We start from the raw sequence: 14,824 nt of genomic DNA, 5'->3' as shown, positions 1-14,824 counted from the left end.
TAATATGCAAGCTCAAGCCAAGAAAGAAATCAGGGAAGCTAAAAGGCGTTTTGAAAGATAGAGTGCACTAGATGCAAAGACCAACCCTAAATGCTTTTTTTCCAATATTACAGTCGAAAAAGGATAGTTAAAGATGGAATAAGAGGTATAAAAAATAAGAATGGAGTTATGGTTTATGATAACAAAGCTATTGCTGACACACTAAACAGTTACTTTGTGGAGAGTTTCACTAGTGAAGTGTTTTCACATATGCCTTCAGGTGCATTCAGTTCTCAGAGTCTTATGGAGGAAATTGATTTAAATGATGCAGAAGTATTAGAAAAACTTGAAAAACTTAAAACAATAAGGCAGCAGGCCCCGATGGAATATATCCAAGAGTTCTCAGGGAACTAGCAGAAGTGGTTTACAAGCCTCTGATAGTTATTTTTAAGCAATCCCTAAAAATTGGAGAAATACCAGATGACTAGAAACATGGCACTGTAGTACCTATCTATAAGAAAGGAGACCGGACTGATCCAGGAAATTATAGGCCTGTCAGCTTAACTTGTGTCACATGTCAATTACTGGAATCCATCATTAGGGACAATTTGGAATTATTCCTTGAACAAAATTGTATCTTAAATGATAGCCAGCATGGTTTTCACAGAGGGAGGTTTGCTTAACAAACCTCCTGGACTTTTTTGAGGGAGCTACAGTGTGTTTAGACTCAAACCAAACCAAACTCTGCCGGTTACATATACATAAATGATCTTGATGCAGAGGTTAGTAGTAAAATAGTAAAATCTGCAGATGATACAAAACTCGGGGGTCTAGCCAACAGTATAGAATCAACTAGGGTAATACAGGAAGACCTAAACAGCATCCAAAAGAGGGCAGATACCTGACAGATGACATTCAATTTAGCTAAATGTAAAGGGAATGTAAAGACCTTAAATGTAAAGGTCTTGCATGTGGGAAATAAGAACCTTAGACAAGACTACTTCATGGGTGGAAAAAAATTTGAATGTGCTCAATTTGAAAAAGACTTGGGGGTAATAGTTTACCCAAGCTTAACAGGATCTAGGCAGTGTGCTGTAGCAGTAAAAACGGCCAACAGGATGCTGACATATATAGCCAAAAGTATTGATTATAAATCTAAGGAGGTTATATTGAAATTATACAATGCTTTAGTCAGACCTCACTTGGAATACTGTGTGCAGTTCTGGGCACCACACTATAAAAAAGATATTGAGGATCTTGAAAAAGTTAAAAGAACTAAATTAGTTCCTGGCATGAAATATAAAGGCTACTAGGAAAAACTCAAATTACTTAACCTATTTAGACTTAATGAGAGGAGACTTAGGGGTGATTTAATAGAGGTTTTTAAATTTATTAAGAAAACTCAATAAGGTTAACTACAATAGATTTTTTAGGGTGAGTTCAGTCTGTAGAACAAGGGGATATAAATGGAAACTAGTTAAGAGTAAGTTCCGCATTGATATAAGGAAGTATTATTTTACACAAAGAGTTATCAATACATGGAATAGGTTGCCAGGTCATGTAGTTGAGGCAGAGACCCTTGCTCTGTTCAAGTCCAGACTTGATGCAGTTTTGGATACTTTTTATTTGTAATGGCAAGCTTAGTTGGACCGAATGGCCTGTTCTTGTTATAACATGTTCTTATGTTGTTATGAAATGCAATGTATTGATTGCATCTCTTGTTGCTGTGCAAGTCAAGTGAGCTGGCTAACTAGCTACTAGCGAGCTCACGTTAGCTCGGTAGCTGTCTGCCAGCAAGATGACGGAAACAGGAACGGGAGCCAGTGAGCAGGCTAACTCAGCTAGCAAGATGACATTAATTGAATCTGGTCTGTCCAAGCATCCAGCATTTTGCATTGATCTGTTATGTAGCTAGTTATATGCTTAATGAGTTGTAGTGACCACCTTGCTGTATTAACGTTTGACTAGTCAACTGGCTAACATTAGCTAAACTAAATGTAAGATACAATAGTAAGCTAGATAATGTTACCTGCAGCTGAGCTACCCAGGCACTACTCCTTCCAGAGAATTATGTGATATTATCAAAGTTAAGGTATTCCTGAAACCAGATCTTTTTTTCACGAGGTTATCTTTTTTGCTTGCAATTGTGACCGGGTGGAACTAACAGTCAAAGTCTTGGCTCTAGGGTACTCGACTACACCACCTGGCGACTTTCACCCCAAGAAATGCTTATGACTTATATTCCTAAGATATAGTATGGAGACAAGAGGGTTCTCACATGCAGGTAAGCTAGCAGAGACGTAGTATTTCAGTTGAATGCAAAAGTTTATTTAACAAATAAGTTAAAAAATAAAAGCCTGCCCTTATTGCTACAAACTCTTAAAAACAGGTGGGAAGGTAATAAGGGCAAACAATGCCGCCAGAGGACGGGGTAATGGCTGCCACCAGAGATAAACTGTTGAAAAATGAGAGGGGACGAGTAGGCTGATCGCCGAGGAGATTACCTTTTTTGGGAAGGGGAGACCGACACACCACGCATGCCCTTGTTCCTGGTGCCTGCTAATACACACACGCACATATACACATGCACAGCAAATAGTGTCCACAGCAAATAGTGAAGTGCACTTTACCACTACCACACTGCTTGCAGTGCATGAAGGAAGAGACCCAGGTCCAGCGACCCACCCTACAGACCAGCAGCTACACTTCCTGATAACTACATAGGGGGGGAGTGGGGAAAGGGGGAACGATTAGAGCCCCAACCAGTTGGTTAAGGACTAAGTACAAATTTGATATAAAAATGTTGAGCACAAATAGTAAAAAAGAAATAAAATAAAGAAAACACTGGGGCAGCCAGTACGCCTAAAATCCATCTACCGATAAAAATCACGCACAACAAGTGGCCAAACACACCAACTCAGGCCACTTACATAAAAACCTCGCAAGGCAAAAGCTAAACTAAAATTACAGGAGGCAAAGCAGCAGTGGCAAATCTAACAAACAATATTCAAAACAATAAAACAATATTCATCATGGTTGTGCATTCGCATAGCAGTACCGAGTACACAGCACACATTACCCCCGATTGCCGCAAGCTTCACACACGGGAAGAGGCAGCCCCTAGTTTAAATTTTACCTCTACGTGCCTTCCGGTTAGTGTGAGCGAGACTGGTGCCTACTCGGCGTCTCCAGCACAGACCTAAATTAAAACATTGCTGTTACACACACGCATATTTAAAATATATGATCACTTGTTTGCAACCTTGATTTTAACGAAGGTACGGGTGCAAAAGATATAAAACGCAAATACCTTTAGTGAAGCACATACACACACACCACAGGACGTGTTTGTAGAACCACGAATACGTGTTATCAAACAATTCAATTTTAGACACACGCGTGAGCACAACACTATATTGTGTATTCAGGCATAAACATTAACAACAGGAAATGGCTGAATATACAGTGCAAAATATTCCAGTTTTTCATATTTCTTTTATCCTGAGATGATTGTGATCATCATGTTATTTCTGAAAACATCACAAGCAGGGTTTCATAAACACACAGTGTGTCTCTTCATCTTTCCTCTGTTGGCTACCAGTAACTTTTTACCTGTTATATCTGTTTAACACGTTCAAAATGAGTCATCTGGTTCACTGGCTCATGTGCAATGCCTTAAAAAGAGAAAGCCAGGAATTTCCAATGATCCCACTGGACTGGGATGGTTTTCCCAACTTTTCTTGTCCATGGCACTATACTGTAATAATTATATATGTGTGTATAGCAATGCATGTATGCATGCATGCTGTTTAAACATGTATGAATCATTTATATTAAATATAATATTATTTTTCTCAGTTCATGAGTCTGAACTTTAAACACATCTAGAAGGTTACAGCTAATTTGCGATCAAGATATACAAAGGATTACTAGTGTGCTCAACCAAACATTTATACGGTTATATAAATATAAATGTAATGCATGGTATTTATATGATGGTTTACATTTTGAAAAATGTTGCAGAGGATATTATTCATGTTTGTTTAAACCAGGAAATGAATTGTACAAAAGTCTGTCATGGCTGTTGTTGCATGGCAAGAACAGACCAGATTCTGAAGTTCATTCTTAGATTCCTGACTGTATCAAAAGACTTTGTCTCAGTCAAATGAGGCATTCTTTCACTGTTCAGCCTTACCTGTTTCAACAATCCATGCAGCTTGGTTCCTCATTCCACTGAGTGCACACCGGTTCTGCTAAATATACAGTAAGGGTATAAAAGAGACCCACCCAATGCATTAACATCACTTGCAGGCAGTGAAATTCAGACACCATGTCTCAGCTCACTGTGACGCTTCTTCTGTTCCTGGGCTCTGGTGCTTTGGCCTCCCATTTCTACGGTGGGACCATGACCTTCAACCCAAAAGGGCAGGACCCAGATGGATCTTATAGGGTGAGAACAGTCATTACATTACATTATCATCATTTAGCAGATGTTCTTTTTGGGTTCAGTACCTTGCCCAGGGATACAACAGCAGTACCCCAACAGGGACTTGAACCAGCAACCTTTTAACTTATTATACATGGTGATGATTAAACCAATTTATGGACATGGGGTCCTTTCTTTGAAAGTGTCCAGTCAAACCAGTAAATAAAATCATTTGCTCATTGTAGGGGTCTGACATTTTTGTGTTAATATGAGCAATGAATCACCAATGGGTAGCTACTGTTTACTGAGATTTGTGTGCCTTTAACCTCTACAACTTACTACTGAAAGCTGCAAACTGCAGCCATATGAGCTTGTCCACTGAATAACATTTTCCAATGTAGAAACTTTACATTTATTGTTATTATTCACATTTAAGGCTTGTCATTTTCAATGCTTTGAATATCTTATCAGCAAACATAAAAATGAATCCACAATAGCGGCTGTCTGTCTATATTTTTGCATCACCAGAAATTCTGTTTACTACTTAAAAAAAAGCTCCAGTTCATCACCCTTGTCACTGACCTGTGTGAAGTTGGCACCCCAAGTATTCAAAAAGTTTGAAATGGTATTACTTTATTGCTAATTAGCAAATGCATCTCAGGCCTTGTAAGTAATTAGCTGGCTTAAAGATAGCTACAAGTGCTTGTCATTTTTAAGTGTTGGATATTTCTAAATAGCGCTGCAACGTAAGTTTACTGGGGTTCCATGTCATGTTATTGCTCTTGGCATTGAAGCGCTCTGTGTAGGCCTATCAGGAAATAATGTAATGCCAAAGTTTTTTTTCAGGGCACCAACCAGCAAAACGTTGCACAGTAGAACCCACTTTCTTCGTTCTGGAGCAGAGTTCTGGAAGTCACAGAATTTTTGCTATGAAGTACAGTGTTTATCCAAAGCATGACAGCACGAACGAAAATTATCATGGCACAAACCAGCACAAACGTAGCAGAAACTAACGTGACCATTTAAGAGCAATTCGGAGGAGGTTGGGGTGCTAGCATAGCAGCCATAGCAACCATAGCAGCACAAACGAAAATTTTTACGGCACAAATGTACCACAACGAACAGTAATACCATTTCGAACTTTTTAAATACTTGGGGTGCCGACTTCACGCAGATTTGTCACTGGTCATTTCAGGATGCAGAAACAGTTTTTTTTTTTTTTTGCTATGTATCTGATACATGGATTTTACCAGGTGTTTAATCAGATGTCAATAAACAACAGCCCTTGTTGTTTACGGCAGTGGTTGTCTACATTGTTTCTCCAAGTAGAACACCCGCAAAAAAAGGATAAACTGTGCATGTTTTAGAACGAAGTTTCATCTCCCATATTAGAGCAAATGGATTACATTACAAATAAACAGTTCTATACACTGCCGTTCAATGCAGTTCTATTTATTTATTAAACCAGTTGCTGAGACAGGCTATATATATTCACCGACTTGCATTTATTTTTGCACTATACAGTTATTTTAATGAAACTAACTGCTTTTTATCTGGGTAAAATATTGTCTCACATAGATGTTTAGAGCATATATAGTCCTGCACACTGAATTATGAACAGAATATACATATAAAAGACTAGTTTTATCCAAATCTTAGGTTCTTAAATTAAACCCTCTATTCAAACCCCCAGTATTCTCTATTATTTTTTCAATCACTTGTTACCTCCTTTTCTGATTTGCTTGATCAGTGTCTCGTTTGCCTCAAAACAATGTGGTGGCTAACCACTGAAAATTAACATTTAAATTTACATTTATTTATTTAGCAGACGCTTTTATCCAAAGCGACTTACAAAAGTAAATTGTGTGCTGGGTCAGTCCAGGTAGAGTCTGAAGAGGTGCGTCTTCAGGCCCCATCTGAAGGAATGGGGTGAAGGAGCTGTCCGTAGCCGGACAGGGAGTTCGTTCCACCACTGGGGAGTGATGTAGGTGAAAATTAAAAAACACATTATTATTATTATTATTACTCACAGTCTTACTAATTAATGAACAAATCTGAGTCTTTAAATTTTGGTGAATGCTTCATGAAAATGGTTAGAAAATCAACAGAAAATATCATTTTGCAGTACACATGCACATAAATTATACCGTTGCTTTTTCATTAAAAACAATAGTCATTGGGTTGGCCTGTGAGTTATTCACACCGCCAGTATAGATGGTGATATCAAATTGTTTGATATGTTATGTGCATGCCCATGCAAACCCTCAAAATCAGAATGTTTTCACCCACAATCATCAAGCACAGCACTCTATTTGAAAACGCAATTTTGCTTTTCAATTCATTAAACAAGATTTTGGTGGAATATCAGACACACCAAGGAATCTAAAGGCTACCAGTGAATCACTGAGTGACAAACCTCTAAGTTAGACGATTTTCAAGGGACATCCATAACTTTCTATAAAGGTCAAATCACAGTAATATGTTGTATAATAGCCCTTAACATACATTAAACTATTAACATAAATTATACGTAAACTAAGATTACTCTATTAAAGCATTCCAAGCACTAGGGGGTTCAAAATGCCAAAAGAAAAGTTCTTATAATCAGCTAACTGCTCCCCAAAGTAATAGATCAGATTTATTTATTTATTTATTTATCATAGTCCTTGTTTTGATGTCATGTTTACATCTTAAGGATGTGTTCAATTTATGTCAATTTCATTGAATTGCAGGTGGACTTTCGCTTCAAGGAGGCCTATGCTCATATGTGTTATCCATGGAACTCCTGGCTTTGCTCCAGTGGGGACTGTGGGAGCCTTACCAACTATGCAGGAGGTGAAATAGACAGCATGACTGCTGGAAATCAGTGGTGTCAGTTTGAGGGCTTCTTTACCAGACATATTTCAAGCAACTTGCCTTTTGAAATGCGGTAAGTAAGCCACCATCCTTTACAGAAAATAAATAATTTTACAAATACTAAGTGCTGCATAATATTTTTCGTCATCATTATAGAACAAGTAGCTGTTGTTGGGTATGGGGAACACCAGGATATGGGAGCTGGAATCTTTTGACACATGTGGATCTTGGAATCAGATCTGATACTGGAGCTTCGAACAAATCTCCAGTCACAACAATTTTACCCTTAATCCGGTAATATCATACTTTGTGCATTATTTTATGGCTTAATGTAAATATCCCTTTTATGTGCTAACATGGAAAATTATATTTGACAGAGTCATTAATACTTTTAGATTAGTGCTTCAGAGAATACAATAAAACTAGAAAGGAAAGTTTGAGGACAAACTATAAGTTGGCTTGAAAAAGCATAGGATGGCAGCTAGTAGTTATCAGGGTTGCCAACTTTGGTCATGTGCCTGGAGTGAGACATGCATATGCGTTTTGTGAATAGGTCCACAAGTTAGTTCATTTTGAGTCACTCAGCTTATTAGTTAGCTAACTTGCATGCTAAGCAGTTAACTCTCAGGCTACCTATGTCATTAGCCTGTTAGCAACTAGCTAAGTATTTTCTTGGCCAGTGATCTCACTAGCTAAGTCACTAACTAGAGCCTTGCCAGTTTACACCTCTGCCAGGTAACGCACTAGCTAGCTAGTGAACTAAGTCTAGCTAGGTTGTGAGCTTACCTGGTAATGTACTAGCTGGCTAGCAAATTCTATTTTTCAGACCTATTGTGATGTCAGCTGTCTGTAATCGAATGTTCAGATTTTGAACATTCTATCCATGTTATTTAACTGGAAATGTTTCTATTTAAAATCATAAATATCTCAAAATTTTTTATGTATTGACAAAAAAGTACAACCAATGCAATACTCGCTGATGGTATTGGCCAAGTGTCATACGTGAAGCTGGAAGCTGTGTGGATCACATACAGAAATTCAGATGGAATAATGATAATGACAACAGTAAGTTTGCTTTTTCAGGCCAACTTAATTAAATGTATAGACAGCAAACATAGAATTTCTTAATATGATTTCACATGTCTGTCTAGAAATACATTACCAATGTTATTTTTCCCTTGTTTATAGTGTTCCGCAGAACTGTCCCAACGCAATTAACCTAATGGCTCATGATCCTGATGGAGATCATGTTAGATGTAGATATGGACAGAATTTTGCTGAGTGTGGCTCATGCTACCAGCAGCCAGATTTCCACATGGATCAAGTAAGAACACCATAAGAAAACACTGCTTATAGAAAGAACTTTCAGAAAAAAAGAAATTGAAATGTCCAATGTCATGGAAGTAAACTAGCTGGAGGTGGGATGGTATGGGTCTCAGTGCAGCATGTATTTAGATCATAGTTGTTGTTTTTGCTCAACCCCACACATTTCTTCTTACTTTGTGCAAAATACTGTCCTCATATTTACGTATGGCAATGTACAGCTAAAGGTGATACAGGATAGAGAGAGTGCCCAAAACACAAGCTGGAAGCTGGAAACGCAGGGAGAAGTTACATGGCAAGATGAGCATTGATGTTGTTGCAGCACAGAAGCCACAAAAAGAAGGCACTGCAATTCTTTTGACTTTCTGGGTATTTTTGAGTTTTTCCTTTTGGAACTATGACAGCCTAAGTTAGTTTTTATTATTATTACTTTATTTCTGTTTCAAACTCGGTGTTCTCTGGCTCTCTGTGGAAACTGCACTGTTACACTTTGCTGCTGACAACATTGTGATCATACCCATATATACTCACTGAGCTTCATGCCAAATCAGATGTGAGCATTATCAAGTGATGTCACTGTTTGCCAACTGAGATAGACACTCTTAATAAATTCACCAAAATGTGTGCCTGTTGAATTAAAGAGCTTAATTTAGGTTTTTTGTGGTTAGCCAGATAGACAGGGGCCTTTGCCTAAGGGTGGGCCTACAAAAACTGTTTCTGGGTGAAACTTAAATACAGAATAATGCCAGCCACATGTGTAAACTGTGCCCTGTACTTTAATGCTCAGATTGTGCTGAAGTGTATGGATAATGCAGTAATACTATATTATACAGTAGTACATGCGGCCTACATCTCTATGAATAAAAGCAAGTTGTATGCTCTCTATAGGACACCTGCACTATATTCTACAACTCCTCAAGTGTTGGAGTTTACATCTTTGAGCTTGTTCTGGAGGATTTCCCAAGACAGCAAATCTTGCTCTCCTATACCGATGGCTCACAGTCTGTTAAGTCTCCACTGTCACTCCTGCACCCTGCAACACAATCCTTCACCACAACTGTTTCTGCTTCTTCTGTTTCACCAATCAGCAAGATTCCTTTACAATTTGCTGTCCAGGGTGAGTTTCTGTCTCTACATATTTTCATTGAATCCTTATGTATTAAACAACCTGTTAACTGGAGTAGACAATTCTGTTCTGTTCTATATGCATTACAGTAATCTATTAAAATACTGCTCAAGAAGGAATTACTGCATCTAAAATTTTTTAATCTTCACTGTTCCTTTTATGTCATAGATTTGTGCAAATGTATGTTATTACACTTAAATAACATTTCTTCTTTCCGCAGTTGATGGATCAGTGCCTTCCTGCACTGAAGGTTTATACTTACCCAGGTTTCTATATCCAACTCCACACAATGGAGACTTCCTCAATGTCTCACTGGGTCATGACTTGGAAATCAGAATTAAAGCAGGAGCTACGCACTCTCAGTGAGACAGCTGAAATCGTATTCTCTGTGAAACATATTATCTTTCTCTTGTTTCAGGAGTAGTGCTAGCACCTATAAAGGCCTTTTAGGCAGTTTCAACATGCTTTACATTAACTTGTAGCAAAACTTGCCATGACTGTGATTATTGTTATTGTTGATTATTAGTGTGATTGTGAAGCAAACACACTATTGTTATCTGATAGTTGTTACTTTTTATCCTATTATTTTAATTTTTTAAAATCACTTTTTGTTGGGTATGAATTTTGCTTTACTATACCATGCATATATTTGTATGTAGTACTGTACTAATTAATTCATTATGTAAGCACAAAGTGCTCCTTGATATATGTTATATATATAAATATATAAATATATATATATATTTTTTTTTTCGTTTCCATTTGTTGGAATATGAAATCACTGATATTGGTCTTCAAGCTTCTTTTAACACCTTTGGACACATGAAAAACACAATACTGATGGTTCTTCCATTTTTTAATTTTTTTTTCTCAAAGGCTCAGTGAATTCATCATCAGTGGGCCTCTGAACATCACTGAGACTCAGACTATAAATGGCTCAATTGCTGAATTGACCATAAGATGGACTCCAACTGATAATGACCTTGGAGATCACCTTCCCATTTGCTTCATAGCAGAGGCCAGAATTGGGTAAGTGCACAACTGAGCACAAGATTTGTCGAAGTTTTCAGTCAAATTATATTATTTATAACTGTAAAAAAGGATTGAGAAATGTAAATGTGATGCTGAGAGCGGTGGTGTAAGAACAGAGAGGAAGAACAGGTCCAACATGTTTTGGCTGCTGCAGCAGCCTCGCAGACGGTTGGAGGCTGATCAGTCAAAGCTGTTGCTTGTTGCCTTTTTCAGGCCTGTTACAAAGGCACTGCCTACTGTGCAGCTTGAGAGAGGCCTGCCTTGGCACAGACACTGCATGTCCTAGCTGTTCGCAGATCTCCTGACCATAAGTGCTGTTGCTGTTTTGTGACCATGGCTCAATCAAGAACCATCCCCTAGCCCTTTCACCTGGGCCATGTTAAGTTCCCGTACACATATGAAATGACTGGTTAGATATCAGAAATATGATGACAGTACCACTTAGTCATCTGATAGGTCAGATGGAGTTTGTGGTGTACGGCTTGTACCTGCCAGTCCTTTCAGATGTGTGAAGAGTAATCACGATGGGCCAATGGGAAGCGGCCAGAGAGTCGGTGCAGCATTTCTTAATTGATCTGAATTTCTGCTTTCTAGGTCTAATGTGTATCACTCAGAGATGAGATGTGTCATTGTAGTCGCTGGACCTAGAGCTGGTAAAGAATTGCATGTATTCTCATTAATAATGTAATCAAATCAGCCTTTGTCTAAGCAGTGCCATGTATTTTTTTACTGTAAACAGGTTTCAGTTTAATGGTGGTCCAAAATATGGTCTTGAATCATTTAAAAATGTCTGGATGTCCTCTAGAGATTAATAAAAAAATCTCCAGATTGTAATTAAGTTGCCTTTGTATTCAAAGCAATGGACAATGTATGAGTGAGACTATTCAGGTCTTCTGCTTGTTATCCCCATAAATTATAAATCAAACCAAAATGTAACACAAGGATTCCCAATTCATTCTTCAACAAAGTCTCATGTTTTAAAGAGCTGTGTCTTACATCCTAGTGAAGGTTACTGTTTGGTACGCAGCCCCACACATAAGAAAAATTTGTGATTTGATCCTTTTTAAACCAAATATTTCATTAAATCTGTAGAGACATTTTTCTATAATGGGACAATACACGATGTTAAACATTTTCATCCTAATATATAAAGAAAATAACAGTACTTTATTCCTACGTTTAAGATGTGTTACACACCAAGATATCATTTTATGGACAGGCAGTGCTCATGTCATTTGCACTGAGACAACAATGATGGTTGAAGTGGAAAAGTTCCAGGTCATCAGTCTTCATGAAGATGAGCTGCATCTCAATGATCCTGCCTGCACTCTGACTTCCAACAGCACCCACGTGATTGGAATCATGTCTCTCAACTCCTGTGGGACACAAATGGAGGTGATTTCCTTTTTTAACTCAATAACACTGATAAATATGAGTTTGTGATGTCTTCATATTTTTCTAATCCCTTGGAATTACCATTGCAGGAGGATGATGAAAACTTGATCTTCAAAAATGAAATTTCAACGATTGATGACCTTAACAGTGTCATAACCAGGAAGCATGCAGTGGAGATTGAGTTCTCATGTGTGTATCCGAAAAAGGGCACGGTTTCTTTGGAATTCAGGGCACACAAAATTCCCTATGTGTTCACCGAGAGAGGCTTTGGCAAGTTCACCTACCAGTTTGAGTTCTTCCATAGCAACTTGTTCAACAGAATGGTGGACCCCAGCACTTACCCAGTGGAAGTGGCACTGAAGGAAATGATCTACATGGAAATCCTGTCAATGTCCTCTATCCCCAACACTGTGCTGTTTGTGGAGTCCTGCAGGGCAACCCCCATTGATGACCCCAGCTACCACATATTCTACACCATCATAGAAAATGGGTATATCATTTGTAGTATAATATAGACTATGAACTATATAACTAGTAATTAATAATACGTTTTGTATAATTTCCATCATTCTGTTTATTGATGTAGCATGCTTGAAAATCCAGCTCTCTCACAGTTTTGTGTATATCTTGAAATCACTGGGTAATGGTATTGGATCATTTAATCTTCCTAGGTGTACAGTTGATGACACTGTGCAGGTGTATTCAGGACATGCATCAGAGTTCAGATTTGGAATGGAAGCTTTCAAATTCATCGGGATGCATGAAGAGGTTACAAAATATTCATTGCAATTAATAAATTAATTAATTTTACAGGAAAACTATATTTCTGATTGCACATTTAAATATATACATTTTTTATGGAATTCGGTTTATTTTAAAAAATTGGAAATCACATGGAAATATTTCTCAATCCAATAAGAAAAAGCAAATCCCCATCCTCTTCTATTTGTGGTCTTAATAATGGCTGCAGTTACCTAACAATGACATGTAATCACTGTCAATGATAAAAAAAATTGTTTGATTCCCTATCTTTCAATGGTTTTAGGTCTATATTAGCTGCTCCGTCATCCTGTGCCAGGCTGGGGATCCCTCCACAAGGTGTGCTCAGGGGTGTAGCAATGCCACTGCTGCCCCTGCAGTGCACCACCATGTCAGGAGATCAGTGGCTGCCGAGACCTCCAGACACTACATTTCCCAGGGGCCTTTGCGTCTCAAAAGGAACTCGACCATTGCAGGTAACTCTAAAAGAGTAATAATTTGCACTGCAATGTATACTCTTGAAAAGCAGGTGTGGATAGGCATTTATTACAAAAATGACATGATTTTAATGTGTTCAATGCCATCATTCTGAAAGGTACAAGGAGTTTGGTCCATTGGGTTAAGGTTGCATAAATTATACATGATACAGCAGTCCAGACAGCAGTGCTGTGGTGTTTCCCACTGAACCATGTCAGTGCTGGGTGTCAATACAGCAAATCTCCTTGCTTACCTGGTTTACACTGGTTAATTATGTGTTAGCATTTAAACCTACAAGGTTTTATATTTGAAAGAAGTACACAACACATTGAGATGTTTTGCTTAATTTGATAAATAGAATAGGTAATTACTCTGATTTGGCCACACTCATGTGTACATACCTAAGGTCAATGGAATGGTGGCATCAAAGCACAGGTAATGTTGAGCTTGGTCTTGTAGAAACTAGCTATTAGTCAACGCAATGGCTATGCAGATATTAAACTCATTGGTTAGGTCGATGTCTAATTCATGTGGGAGATAACAAGATCGATCCCACCCACTGGTAAACTTCATATGTTCTATGCCTGTATTTCCTGTTTAAGAATAATGGTTGCATGTTTATTCCCTCCCCTCCAGTGACCACTCTGAACCTCAACATGAACCTGGTTTTCGTCACTGGAGTTCTCCTGGCTGTAGTTGCTATGGTGTGCGGAGCAGTGCTCTTCAAAGTCAGAGGGTCAAATGTCAAATATCAAGTGCTTCCATCCTCTGACTTCTGACACACCCATGAGAAACACAGGCTTATGATGATTTTGTAAGCCAATAATTCTATGAAATGGCATTTTTTTTTACTTAGACTATTACTTCCTGGGTGACAGACATGTATCCATTTCAACTTGTATTTCATTGTAATTGATGTGCCTTTCTATCTTTGCTCAAATAGTTACATATGTACAGTATATCACTCACAAAAAACACAGTAAAATTACATGATTGTGCTAAAGCAAAATAATGAAGGTATGTCACTCACAACAAAACACACAGTAAAATTATATGATTGTGCTAAAGCAAAATAATGAAGGAGCTCATTGAGTTTATACTGGATTTTGAAACATTTATTCTAGACATCACAGACATGATGAAGTATGTAAAAATAATATGTCATCATTCATACTCAAAAGTTCACAAATCAATTTAACTTTAATGCAAATTAAATTAATCTTCTGCTTTGTTTTATGATTGTGAATATATAAGAATAAGAATAAGAAATACTTTATTAATCCCGAAGGAAATTTGAGAGAAGTCGCGACGGGCAGCCACCTGTAGCAGCGCCGGAAGTGGAAGATAATAAGCAACATGCTCTTTTTGATGATCCCTCTGCAGACTGTGTTCTGCTGTAACTAATGTTATGTTACACATCAAGGCTATGTTGACATTGCATACATTACAGA

At 37.9% G+C, this 14,824-nt stretch overlaps 2 protein-coding genes across 2 annotated transcripts; both read left to right on the top strand.

Moving 5' to 3' along the window:
• Positions 1–4,309: 4,309 nt before the first annotated feature.
• LOC118787736 lies at positions 4,310–10,638 on the top strand (the record flags this gene model as incomplete). Its single annotated transcript, XM_036543367.1, has 6 exons — positions 4,310–4,429; positions 7,138–7,334; positions 8,450–8,585; positions 9,473–9,701; positions 9,931–10,072; positions 10,587–10,638. Coding segments are annotated over exons 1-6 (876 nt in total), but the record flags the coding sequence as incomplete, so codon positions are not given.
• Positions 10,639–10,698: 60 nt separating this feature from the next.
• LOC118787734 (ZP domain-containing protein-like) lies at positions 10,699–14,152 on the top strand. Its single transcript, XM_036543366.1, has 7 exons — positions 10,699–10,739; positions 11,337–11,395; positions 11,962–12,137; positions 12,227–12,627; positions 12,809–12,905; positions 13,183–13,372; positions 14,010–14,152. Exons 2-7 carry the CDS (start codon positions 11,359–11,361, stop codon positions 14,150–14,152), a joined length of 1,044 nt encoding a protein of 347 aa, XP_036399259.1. The 5' UTR covers positions 10,699–10,739; positions 11,337–11,358.
• Positions 14,153–14,824: the final 672 nt, after the last annotated feature.

Source organism: Megalops cyprinoides, chromosome 13, assembly GCF_013368585.1.
Source record: "Megalops cyprinoides isolate fMegCyp1 chromosome 13, fMegCyp1.pri, whole genome shotgun sequence".
Classification (NCBI taxonomy): Eukaryota; Metazoa; Chordata; class Actinopteri; order Elopiformes; family Megalopidae; genus Megalops; species Megalops cyprinoides.
Note: the sequence above shows the minus strand (reverse complement) of the source record. Positions and strands in the feature narration are given on the sequence as shown.

Coding starts and splice junctions, on each gene's coding strand:
- LOC118787734 (XM_036543366.1), top strand. CDS start 11,359: ATGAGATGTGTCATTGTAGTCGCTGGACCTAGAGCTG. Junction 12,628..12,808: donor TACACCATCATAGAAAATGG/GTATATCATTTG, acceptor TAATCTTCCTAG/GTGTACAGTTGATGACACTG. Junction 13,373..14,009: donor AAGGAACTCGACCATTGCAG/GTAACTCTAAAA, acceptor CCTCCCCTCCAG/TGACCACTCTGAACCTCAAC.